This window comes from Psittacula echo (genome assembly GCF_963264785.1).
Source record: "Psittacula echo genome assembly, chromosome: 4".
Lineage (NCBI taxonomy): Eukaryota > Metazoa > Chordata > Aves > Psittaciformes > Psittacidae > Psittacula > Psittacula echo.
Genome location: NC_137738.1, coordinates 22,351,982 through 22,365,358, shown reverse-complemented (window position 1 = coordinate 22,365,358; position 13,377 = coordinate 22,351,982). Strand labels below are relative to the sequence as shown.

The 13,377-nt window shown below is 40.1% G+C and overlaps 1 protein-coding gene across 1 annotated transcript in view; it reads left to right on the top strand.

The window, feature by feature from the left end:
• Window positions 1-4,772, top strand: part of LOC308219476 (visual pigment-like receptor peropsin) — a gene marked incomplete at both ends in the record, with an annotated part of 31,189 nt that extends 26,417 nt beyond the window's left edge. The window contains 3 exons of the mRNA XM_080614496.1: window positions 429-533; window positions 3,446-3,669; window positions 4,332-4,772. Of these exons, the coding sequence (XP_080470622.1) occupies window positions 429-533; window positions 3,446-3,669; window positions 4,332-4,772 (770 nt within the window). The remainder of the gene's footprint in view (window positions 1-428; window positions 534-3,445; window positions 3,670-4,331) is intronic.
• Between the last annotated feature and the right edge of the window lie 8,605 nt (window positions 4,773-13,377).

Genomic DNA, 13,377 nt, shown 5'->3' with positions numbered 1-13,377 from the left:
AATGTGGTCTGAGCATCTAGTATATTTTATCTTTTCAACAGGCAAAAGAAAATTCTCTGAATTTAGACCTAGCTTGTTTGTTTCTATGTAAAATTTGACGTACAACTGTTTCCTGCTTTTTACAAAATGGCAAAACATAAGTCTGACGTAGAATTTGCTAATTCTGCACTGCACAACAAGCATATTGTCTCATGCTTTAAAGCCATTCACTTCCAGTGTTCACAAATGGGCTTGAGAGCTAGCCTGACAGATGCCTTCAAATTTAAGCTTTCCTTATGAATATGCTTTATTTTAATTTTTTTTTTTTTTGTCTCATTTTTAAATGGCTGTATTTCCCTTATTAGCCGTTGGTATAGGAAAACATTTTGATTTCAGAGATATGTTTGCCTTTCTAAGTACTATTTTCTAACCAAACCATGCCATTGCAGGTCACTGCATCAGCAACAACAGCATGACGGTGTCTTTGGTTCTCATTTGGGTAGCAGCTTTCTTCTGGTCAGGAGCTCCATTACTTGGCTGGGGCAGTTACACAGGTAACAGGTATCTTTCAGTTGTAACTATTCGGCACCTATCCACTTAACTGGACAAAGGTTCTTACCTTTCTTTCTTGCTGTTCATGATAAACCAGACCAATTATCAGTGGAACTGAGAGAATCATTCATCATGCATGACGTATGTGCAGAGTGTTGCCTGCTTTGGTATCAGCTATAAAGAGATTTTTTTTTCTTCAAAGGTATTACCTGAAATACTTGGACCAAGTGCATATATTACCTGTGAAAAAAAGAGAGGCCAGAAATATTTGGCATGGTAAAGCAATGAGATAAAGGAAACTATCAAAAGACATCCTTCAAAAACTATCAAGATTAGGAAGCTAGAAAAGAACACAGGTTCCAGCAAGTTAAACTTGAAACTGTAGTGAGACAGGTCGGAAAGATCTGGTGGAACTACTTGTTAAAAATATGAAAATTATAACAAAACAGCAGAAGAAAAAGATGTCAGAAAGTCTGTCAGTCCAACAAGTGATTAGTGTGCAAGATAAGGCCATAGTAAAAAAGAAGGGGGGGAAGGAAAAATTTTGAATAGTGACCACTGTGGTAATTCAATGGCTAAGACATATTCCCACACCAGAAAATTTCTTCACAAGAAAAAGCTGGAGAAATTGCTTCACATTAAGTCTGAAAAAATTCAAGAAAACAAATATCTAGGAACAAATGGTAATGATACAGGAGTCCTAACAACTTAAATTTTGTGAATGAAATTGTCCAGTTTTTCAGTAGTTACATGCTTGGATCCTGCAGGCATCTGCATCCTTTGAGAAGTCATGAAATCTGTGAAGACTTATTAAAGCAGCTATATGAATATACCCTCTTATCAAACGTGAAGGTTTGAGGCATCTCAAGACTTAAAGTGTGGGTGTGAGAAAAGCATGCATTTCTGTGATTGATTGGCTAAATCATCAATCCTAACCAAACCAAAATGTTAGGAGGATATTAGGCTCAATGGATTTTTTGTTTGAAACCAAATCAATCTGTTTGTTAGATATTTATTATGTTCTTTATGTTACATATACGCTTTTGCACTATGGATATGTCAAACTTTGGGGTGTTGGACTGAACATTTTCTGTGCATCTTCTAGCAATCTGTGTTTTCTTTTTACATTAATCTCATTAGCTCTTCATTTGTTGAAGCATTTCAGGATTTCTGATATGCCTTTTTTGCCTTACACTACAGCCAAGGACTTCTTGTGCATCACTGCCTTATCAGGGTATCCAACTACTCCCATGGATCCTGTTTGTACTTTGTGTTCAATTCCTTGACAGTGGTCTTTAAGACCACTTCTAGCAACACTTTTTTCTACCAATCATAGCAGTTTCAGGTTCCTGGGCTGACACTAAACTCATTCCACAGAAGGCATCCATGGAGATGTGGGTGCTGAGCAATGGTAAGTCCAACAGCAGGCAGCGGGTGCAGGCAGACCAGGACCTCGCTGATATTTGGAAATGCCACTTGCCAGTATCCCTGCAGAGGGAGGAAACAGAGCTCCAAATTCTGGCTCATGGAAAATTTGCAGGATTTTCTCTTCATGTCCTCTGGAGGCTGTTTTCATTTTTCAGTCAAAAAGCTTTGGAAACCAGAAACCTGGAATTAAGCCAGATTTTACAGTTATCTTTTTTAATATTGAAGTCTACTGATGAAAAAAGCAAAGGAGACGAAAATCTATTTCTGTTACTGAGCACATCCAGACAGCAGCACCTAGAGCTTTTGGTGATAAAAATACCAAGCTCTTTTTGATGAGAATCATAAAAAAGATTTTAATCTTTGCTGCTTTAATTCATCCTGTCTAAACCTATCACCTGTGAAGAATTAAGGGATTCTTTAAGGTTGTGGGGTTTTTTTTTTGATTCAGAATTATCCCTGGGTGTCAGTGATTTCTCATATCTCCAGGACTTGTTAATACTCGACTTACATAATTTTGGTTCATGCTTCATTTATTTGTAATTTCATTTGCTGTGATAGCTGCCTGAAAAAAAACACCAAACAGTTTTTTCCACTTAAAAAGAAAAATTAAAAATTCACAACCTATAGAAAATCTCTGATGCTATTGAACTAAAGTTTTCTGTTAGGAGATATTTGCAAACACATTAGAGGATCTAAAGAAGCCATAAAAGTACTTAAGCAGAGACTGCACCTTATTCCTTCTTCCTTTCCCTGATGTACCTGATCAGCTAGTGTCCTTTTGTAAATCCCGTTAGCTGCAGATCCTCCAATATGCCCAATTTCTTTGCCAAAAGTCTGCAATTCCTTTGTAGTTGCAGAACTGTATGCTTCCCATTTGATAAAAGGTCTCATATCTTTCTAAGTATTCATATTTCATTTTCCCGTAATCTTTATCACTAGCTGTAGCAATTTGCTTTCATGGCTCTCACAGATTTCACTGCTTTTTTGTATCTATTAAAAGGCCTTCAATATGTTTGTTTCCTACATTGCTATGCAAGTAGTGATTTTTTACATTTGGCATATTGTGTCTTCCTAATTGCTTGTTATGCTATTACAGTGCTCATGTTAGGAAGTTACTATGTAGACAATTATGACAAGTAAGAGTAGATAACACACAAGTATATCAAACCTACTGAATTATTATCTTTTTTTTTTCTAGTTATGTATCACAATTTCCTATCCAGAAACAACAGTTTGTACATTATGTATTTACACTGGAATACTAAACTGGACAGAACAATAATAGGCATTAAAACTTCTTACAGTCTTGCTGGTCTTGAAAAATTGTTTATGTAGGAAATTATGTCACAGCACATCAAATCATACAGATCAATTCATTCTTTAGTGCTCAAAAGAAGAAAAATACAGTATTTGAACTGATAAATTAATCACTTGAAAGCAGATAAAAGTTCTGAAAATGCTAACCAACTTATTTTTTTCTTTCCAGATCGAATGTACGGCACATGTGAGATAGACTGGGCAAAAGCCAACTTCTCTACGATCTACAAGTCCTACATTATCTCCATTTTTATCTGCTGTTTTTTCCTACCTGTCACAGTCATGGTCTTCTCATATGTGTCAATTATCAATACTGTCAAGCTAAGCCATGCATTAACAGGACTGGGTGATCCTACAGACAGACAGAGGAGAGTAGAGCGGGACGTCACCAGGGTGAGTTTGGGTTTCATGTTGGGTGGGTCTTTTTTCAGTGAAATCTATCTCCCCAAAAACTGGTCGCAGAACAGGAAAGGGCAAAAAGCCAAAACGGCTGCGTTGCATTTCTCTATAATCTCTAGCAACAGAGTCTGAACTCAGTGAGGAATATGAGATTTGTTGAAAACTTCTGCCCTGTCACTTGGCTCATATTGGTGCTACATCATGTGAAAAATAATCTAAATATAATTGGAGTGTGTTGTTCAGCACAAAACAAAAATTTGTTTTGGCGTATGTTCTTTTCTGTCAGAAGTTCCAATACTTCTGAGCACACACAGAAGTTACAGTGGAGCTTTCAATTTACTCATCATTGACACTAGTCTACCCAAAACCTTCTGAATTCATATAAATAAGCAGGAGACTGTAATTATTTTCATTTCATTATATGACACATTGCTTAAGCACATCACCATGCCAAAATTTGATATACAGCTTTTAGGTCTGCCTGGCTCCATCAAATCCAACCTTTTGCTTGCCTGTATTCTGTTGTGAGCCATGCATTCAGGACAATCTGAACATTTCCCTTCCAGCCAAGTGTCCAAGCTACTATTCCCAGTGTATCACTTCCCCGATGTAGTCTTCCAGAACAGATTTAAGACAGTTTTTCTTCTGTTTTTTAGGTTTCTATTGTGATTTGCACAGCCTTCATTATTGCATGGTCACCATATGCTGTCATCTCTATATGGTCTGCCTATGGTCACCCTGTGCCCAATCTTACCAGCATCCTTGCCAGTTTGTTTGCTAAGTCTGCCAGCTTCTACAATCCCATTATCTACTTTGGAATGAGCTCCAAATTTCGGAGGGACATTTTCATCTTGTTCCATTGTGCCAAGGAAGTCAAGGACCCTGTGAAGCTCAAACGTTTCAAAAACCTCAAGCAGAAACAACAAGAGCCCTCTCAGAAGGAAGAGAAGTATGCAGGAGAAATGCACCTGGCACCAAGCCCTGATTCTGGGGTGGGAAGTCCAACCAACACCCCCCCTCCAGCAAACAGGGAGGTGGATATTGGTGTTTTCGATACACCATCTAATAACCCTGATATTGAATGTGATAGACTGTAAGTTTTGCAGCCACTTCACACACGCGTTCACTTTATGTTCAGGAAGACCCTCTTCAGATCCGTGCTAGAGTGATTTCCTAATTCCCAGTCTGTCTGTTTCTTGCGATAGTACTGATGACTCTACGACCCGAGCAAATCAGACAATAAAGTGATACTTTCCTTCTATGTAGGTACAAAATGCCACAAAGCACATTACAATGTGTTGCAGCATACTCAGTGCCAGAAACATTTGATTTTTTCAAGTGTGCAGGAAAAGGAAAAAAGGAAAACTGACTTGCAGAAATCAGGCATAAGCGAGCAAAAATAACTTAAATTGCTACCTAAATATGAAAATAACTATCTTGTTGGTCTGCAGTATTATTTCCATCTTCCCTGGCCTTCCCAGTGAGCATGGCCTGGCTGTAGCATTCAGAGTCAGGAAAGCTGGCCTTTAATTTTACTGATCTGCCTCCAAAGTGGTTGGTTTTTTACCAGACTATTAAGGTAGAGCAAGAGATGTTGTACAAGCAATGAAACCGAAAATCACACGAAGTTCCTAAGAGTACTGCCGAATTATGGCACCAGAGCTATTTACAAAATATAATCCAGCACTTCACTGCTACTTCTAAAGAAAGATTTTGTACCTGCCTGTGGGTAAAAAATGACTTTTAGGTAAATGTAACTAAGTGACAAGTAACAATACTGATTTAAATAGCTAAGATGTAGGCTTAAATCTGTAGCAAGTCTATCAGATGTTATAATAGCCAATTATTCCACCAAGTTTATTTTACAGAATCAAAGTTAGGAGTGAATCTTCACAATTCCCCATTTTGGAAATTAACTGCATACTCAAGAGTCTTCTGTAAAAATGTCTCTGCTTTAGCTGTGGAAATTGTGGATTCATTTAGTGCTGTTTGCAAGTTAAACAAGGGAAAAAAGAAGGAAAAAAAACCCACAAAAAGAAAAATAACAAACAAACCAACAACATTAGTTGCTAACCTCACTGCTATTTATGACTTCCTGGAATCTCCCTGTCTGAGTGTGCTAAAACATTGGGTTTTTTGCAAAAGTATGTTTTTCCAGATGTGTCTTTTGGGAAAGGTACAAAGAGTCCACCTTCATTTCCCCCATTACTCTATTTGTTTTAAGAAAATCACCTGTGTTTTGAAGTTAAAAACAAATAAACATTATAAGCAACAGTGGGGAACTGTTTTCTTTCTTGGCCACAGATTTGAACTACAAGAGTATTAATTTTTGTGGAAAATTTCAAGATATGGGTGCTATTTCATTACCATAAATAATTAAAAGCAAATAAGTAAACAGTTTTCTTTCAGATAAAAGTGCATGCTGTAGCTGCAGAAATTTATTAAATCCTGTCACAGATGGATGAAGCCAGGCTTGCCTAGCCAAAGCTAATGCCCAGTTTTGAAAGCTCCTATGTGTAGCACAAAATCTACCTTCGTAACCCTGCTGGACTGTGCCTTCTCACTGCAGAAAGTGCTTTGGTTTCCCTTCAAAGAAAGAGAAGTGACAGGCATCCCCATCATATATAGGTTCTCAGAAGTAACTTCAGGTGCAACAGAAACCTGTCCGTACAGCCTTGATAGCCATAGATGCAGGCTAGCTTTTAATCTGTTTTCACTAATTCACAGATAACTAGGGAGAATGCTTGCCCTGCTGCACTGTAGCAATGCTGTTGATCTGCAGGGTTCAGACTGTGACACAGAAAGATGTGGAAAGGGCAAGAGGGAAGGCAGAGCAACGAGGCCGTTTCTAAGAGTGTCCCCCTAAAAGTGCCAGCTGAAAACAGTTCACTTAGCATGCATAGTAAGGTTAGACTGGAGAAGACAAGGAGTTGGTAAAAATGACCTAAAATAGAAGCAGACCTGAGGAAAATATAAGAGGGGGAGAACCGGATAAACTGAGAACCAGATAAGCAAGAGAGCAAGGAGCCAGGAACCACGGGATACATACCTGCCGAAAGACAACTAGAAACAGCCGACACAGAAAAAGCCGTGACTGGACCATGACAGACCTCTCTTCTGCAAGGCATATGGCTACAGTCCTTTGTGGATATATGGCAACACCATGGGACTGCAGAACTGTAAAGCAGAGTATCTGGGTTTGCAGGTTACAAAGAGGACGGATGCCTTTGTAGGTACCAGCCTGTGCTCCTGGTTCAGTAACAGCAGGAGTACATTTGCCGCTCCACCTTGTGTGAAGGCACACAGCAGGCAGGCAGCATAGGCTTGCTAATAGGACCTGGTTATTCTATGAACTCTACAAGAGGCCTTTTACAATGTGTTTTGTATTGAATGGATTAGTGTCAGCACAAATGAGATCTCTTGACTTTTGCTAGTATCCAAATGGTCTCTTATCATGAAGTAAGAGAACAATATTTATGAAGATCTTTCTCCCATTGGCATAGAAATTCTGTCACATAGGCATCTTCCATCTCTCTTGCTCAGCCTTGGATATTATTGTGAGATTTCAATTGTTGGGGCTGGTTTCGTGTATGACACGCTAAAACTACATAGCATCATCTGGCAGAAGGCAGCAGGCCGGGCAATTTTACCATTTCCAAAGGATGCTTGCCAGCATTTGCTGACTTGTTCCAGCAGGATCTGAGATAGAGGTTAGCCCTCTTTTACCCTAGATGCAAGAAACCTATCCAAAGAAACCTTACTAGTGTTCATTATCCATTTCTGTATTCACAGCCCTGCTGGTATCATTAAAGCTCTCCAGAAAAAATGACATGCCTGAGTACAGTAGCTCTGCATAAAGCTTAAAGCCCTTAAGCCACCATTTAAAATACTCCATTAGCTATTCTACATATTCATTTCCAAACATTTCTTGACTGTTTTGATTAGCTATTGATTAGTACACTTAGCAGGTGTGTTCCTAATGGCTATGCAGTTCATGTATTTACAAATGTATAAAAATCTCATCAGCTCTTTTTTCTTATTATTGATATTATTCATAATTATTGACATATCAGTATTATACCATAATCACTGCAGTTATTAATACTCACATGTGCAACTTGGCCGTGCAGGTGAATTACTACCATCCCTGTCACTGAGACACCCTTTCACTTGGGCTAAGCAGTTTGAACAATCATGTTAACCCAGGATTACTTCTGTTTGATGTCCACATTTAAAAACAGCCACCTCTGGTTTGGGGGAAAGGCGAAGTTATAGTAATCAATTCATTAATTTATGCCAAGAAAACCTTTTGGTCCCACATTTCCCCTCCTGGCATATCTGCCAAGTTGAAAATTCTTTAGGGTGTCAGCACATTGAAATACATAATTTGACATTTCAAATAGTAACATGAATAACTTGAGTGTGTAGTTAGAGGGAGTGGGACAATTTCTGCAGTCCAGTCCCTGTTCTCAGTGCTATTATGCCTTTTTATCTTATGACTCATGTAAAAGTATTTCTTGGAGCAGAGACCAGAAAACAAGAAATCCTCCTCCACAACCCCTCAAGACAGTGATTTTATCACAGTGTGAACTACTCAGGCTTGCAACGCCTTGCAGGCTCTCTCTTCACCCCTATTCATTCTATTCACCCTTCATTTTTTGCTACACAGACTGGCAGGATAAGAACAGTGCAAAGTGTACACATCCAAGCAGGGCCTATGGTTTGGCATTTTCCTCAGGAGAGAGAGATGAAGAAAAATCCCTTCCCTCAGGTAAGGCTGAACCTTGTTCTCCTGCTTCCTTGGTGAATGCTCTCACCCCAAGCAATAATGAAAAATATGGGTAATGCTACCAGGTCTGTGTTTTCAACTGTCCTGGAGATAAGACAGCCTGGCCAGCCAGGCTCTCACACAATGCTGCGTGTGTCCCTCTGCCTACCTCTCAGACTGCTAAAGGCTTGGAGTCTGAACCTTCTCAGTACATCAACAAACACAAACAGTTTTTGCAAGCACTTTGGGAACTCTGCAGATCAAAGTGAACGTGCCTGCAGGGTCAAATGGGTCTTTATCTAGTATGTGGTCTGAAATGCCCAGTTCCTGTCTGCAGCAAAGCCTCCACAGTAGCTTGCCCCTAATCCTTTCATGTATTGATGATTTATGAATGTGGAAAGCTAGAATACTGTGCAATTGAGAAAAAGAACCAAAACCAAAACAAAATTAAACAAAAAAATAAAAATAATAAAAAAACCCCACCAAAACCCAAAACAAACCTCCAAGGTCCTCATGAATTAGGTGATTCCAGATGAAGCTGCCTAAAAATGAAAACAGGATCTTCTCCAGAAGAACAGAGTGAAGGTACTACTGGATACACATATACACAGATCATACAAGAAGCGTCCGAGTGCCTGGAAGACTCTCACAAAACTTCATGTACCCACATTCAGATTAAGACAAGTAGTTAAATGAATTGCACTGACTGCAGGAGAGAAAAGGAGCCTGTCATCTGGGCCTATGTTTCATCTGCAGCTTTGGGTACACAGATACGTATTTAATGCATACTTCCAAAAGTCCATTTTCTGGGTTGGAAATGATTTTTTTTAATAATCTGTCTATATTACAACAGCTCTTCATAAAAGAGAAGCAAGACTGCATCATTCTTGATGTGCAGAAGTACAGGAATAAATTTCAGGTTCAGAGGATGTCCAAATAGTACTCCATTAAGAACACAGAACAGTAAGAAAATTACTAAATGGAAATAATCTGAATAATCCGATTGCTAATACAAAAATCAGAGCCACAATGAAAGATAAAAATTAAAATTTTAAAAAAAAAACAAACCCAAACCAACTACCAGCTGTCTGTGCTGATAACCATCATCTTTGATGCTCATTGACTGAGACAAAAGCCCTCTGGGGATAACAAACACACAGCATTTGATTATGCAATAGGATGTAACCTAGTAAAATGGGAGTGGGTGAGGATCACTGCAATAAATGTCCTCCCTCATATTTGACAGCCTCCGGTAGCCCTTGCACACAAGGCAGCCTGATTGCTGGAAAGAACCACCACCAAGGCAAAGTGGGGATGATGCTGGAAAGTGCACATGTGGCTGGAGGCAAATCTGCTGGGGCTAGGACAAGTTCAGTGCAGACTGCCCAAGCAGGAGGCACCAGTGTGTGTCGTATCCCCTGCAACATCATAGAATCATAGAATAGTTTGTATTGGAAGGGACCTTCAAAACTCATCTAGTCCAATATTTGAAAAGGAAGTATGAAGTCAAGAATAATGCTTGGCAGCACAAAGCATGTCTTGGTGGTGACCTGGCAAAGCCTTACCATGCAAAGATAAATTTCAAATGAATTCATATCATATAATGTTCATACAGAGAAATGGGAAAAAGTGAACTCAGGGCATGCTTCATATCACTGGTAAACTGCTGTATAAAATGAACAAAACTAATTTTTCTGAAAACAAGCTAGTCAATCCCTTGGATAACATGTGGATATACATGGATTTAAAGTGAATGAAAGAATGGGCTTTGGCTCATCCTTCACTGATACTGTATTACCTGACAATCCATCTCTCAGCTTCCTTTTCTGAAAAGCATTCAAGTACAACAGTTATCATGTGTCCTATCAGAAAAAAAATGATCCTGGGCAAATGACCAGTTCAAGAATTGAAAAGTTTAATTCCAAACTCCAGAGATGACACCCATATCTCCCCACAGTTTGGAGGAGGTATTACCAGACCATTCCCCATCCTTGGAGCCATGGCAAGTGAAAACACTCACTTACAGAAAGCTGATACACCTTATTCTTTGAAAGATGCTATACACATTCTTAGAAAGACAGCACACCTTAAATGTGATGGCATGGAAAAGGAGTCCAAAGGAGAGAAGGTAGAGCTTTGTGAAAAGTCACTGATCATGGTCTGACTATGAAAGCACAACACCACCTTGGCAAGTCGAGGAAAACTCAGATCACAGTATCACAGTATCACAGTATGTTAGAGATTGGAAGGGACCTCAAAAGATCATCTAGTCCAATCCCCCTGCCAGAGCAGGAACACCTAGATAAGGTTACACAGGAATGTGTCCAGGCGGGTTTTGAATGTCTCCAGAGAAGGAGACTCCACAACCTCCCTGGGCAGCCTGTTCCAATGTTCTGTCACCCTCACTGAGAAGAAGTTTCTTCTCAAGTTTAAGTGGAACCTCTTGTGTTCCAGTTTATACCCATTACCCCTTGTCTTATCATTGTTTGCCATTGAGAAGAGCCTGGCTCCATCCTCATGACACTCCCCCTTTATATATTTATATACACTAATAAGGTCACCCCTCAGTCTCCTCTTCTCCAAACTATAGAGACCCAGCTCCCTCAGCCTTTCCTCATAAGGGAGATGCTCCACTCCCTTAATCATCTTAGTCGCCCTGCGCTGGACTCTCTCCAGCAGGTCCCTGTCCTTCTTGAACTGAGGGGCCCAGAACTGGACACAATATTCCAGATGCGGTCTCACCAGGGCAGAGTAGAGGGGAAGGAGGACCTCTCTCGACCTACTGACCACCCCCCTCCTAATACACCCCAGGATGCCATTGGCCATGCAACATATAAAAAGACAAAGAAAATGTGCTACCAGGACAGTAAAATTGCTGTGTTTTCCTCATATTCCACTTTTTCCCGGGATGACACAATCCGACAGATTCATGTTAGCATTTGCAAGGACCAGAGGTGTAGCACAGTATATTTGCCCTGGGGGTGCAGGTTAGATCTGTATCTGGACAGCTGTTGCCTACTAGGTGAGCTACAATACTGCTTGAACTGGCTGTCTTTTGTCTGGGAGACGTATGTCACTGCTAGACCTTGGCTAAAGTCACAAGAAGTTCTTCAGCATTTCAACTTCTGAAAGAAGTCAGAGCTTTAACAAGAGGTAGAGCACATGGGTTCAGAAAGTGTGGGAAAAGGTGACTCTCAAGGAGGCTGTGAGGAAAGACCAAGCTAGCACTAGGATAACTAGTCAGGTACGGCTGCAAATAAGGGAGCCGAAAACCTTAACATCACAACTTACAGCTGATAAGAGCAAGGTTTTATCAGCTTCTGGGCTGCAACAGTATTTAGCAGACTTGAGTCTTCCTCAAATTAGTTTAGACCTCCGGTTTTTTTATGCCCCGTTCACCGGCTCTGTGTAACGGCTGCTGGTGTCCACCCACATCCCTCTTGATTTACTGTGACCCTGAGGAGAAACAGCATCCTAGTTTCACATTTCCAATCTAACAAATCCTACATTTCAAGTTTCATGTTTGCATCGTGTTTTACTGCCACATCTCATATTATACCCAATACACAGTGTTGATAGGTGCTTTGGCAAGGGTAACGAAGAGCACAGCTAAAAGCCAGGGAGTTAGCACAGGTGAATACAACATCAAAACACTTCCTAATAAGAATTCTTACTGTGAAGCAGGCACAATTTTTCCCAATTGCTTTTCCTCATGCAACCTACTATTAATAAGGAGCATCACTATGGAATAGTGAAACCTGGGGAGTTCACAGAATGTTAGCTTTAATCTGTTCTGCCCATAAAGAGCCCTTTAAGCATTTACCACACTAGCAGCAAAAATTGGTCTAGCACACGCGTCAGAAAAGCCACTACCGAGAGCAATCTCTCTAAAGTCCTTCCCCAAAGTCAACATGCATTTGGGGGCATTCCCCCTTTATAACCATATGCATGATAAATTCTGTTAACAATTTTAGTTATATTGCCACAATCTATACCAGGGATGATACTTCTGGCCTCGTAAAATTATATTCTACAATTAAGACCCACTCAGTGAATCTGCTCAATAACCTAAAGTCTCTTCTCTGATGCCTCCATCTGCAAAATCTGGAATTATACTTCACCCAGCAAGTTCAGTTGCAGTTCAGTGGGCACAGTCAGGGCTAAGGATGCTCAACATACGGTGTCTCAGCTGTAGATTCCAAAGGCTTTTAATGAAGATGACATGCCTCAGCTGCCCCTAATCCTGAAGAATCTGACTGCTTTCTGAATAGCAGAACAAACCCAAAGCACTTCTGACATGAAAAAGTTAGGTTTATCTTATTTCTTAATATGGCATCTTGCACTGTAAGTAAAGTAAAAGTTAGCTGCAGTTTGGGCAGTGGCAGTCACTAGCAGTGTTGAAATTATTTTCTCTACTTTATCACAACAGCAGGTTTGCCTCCTCTGTTGGTCTCATGGATTTGCAGCATCTCACTGACCTACCTAATCTTCAAAGAACAGTAGTATCCTGCCATCCTAACCTATGACTGACCATAGGAAACCCCATTTTGAACGGACCATTTTTATTCCTTAGGATAAGGATGGGACAGCAAAGAAAATTTCTCCAGACTCCTCACAAGAAAATTAGCTCATCTCTATCTACAAATCCCTGTATTAGCCCAGGATACATACAGAGGACTAAAATACCAGATCATCAGGCAGCAAGGGGGCATACTCCCAGCCTCTGGCTGCTATTTAAGTGCTTCCTTGACACCTGGATAAATCTAACAAGGATTAAGTATGCCCAGCAGGGCCAGAAACTAGCCTGGTCTCTGCGGCTGTTATCCCCCTTCAGCACTGCTTTGACTGAAGGCACAACTATTTCAGGCTTTGTGAACCAGGCGTGGGTCAATTTGGCTTGCTCAGCAACAGGCTTAAAAAACAAATAATCCAAT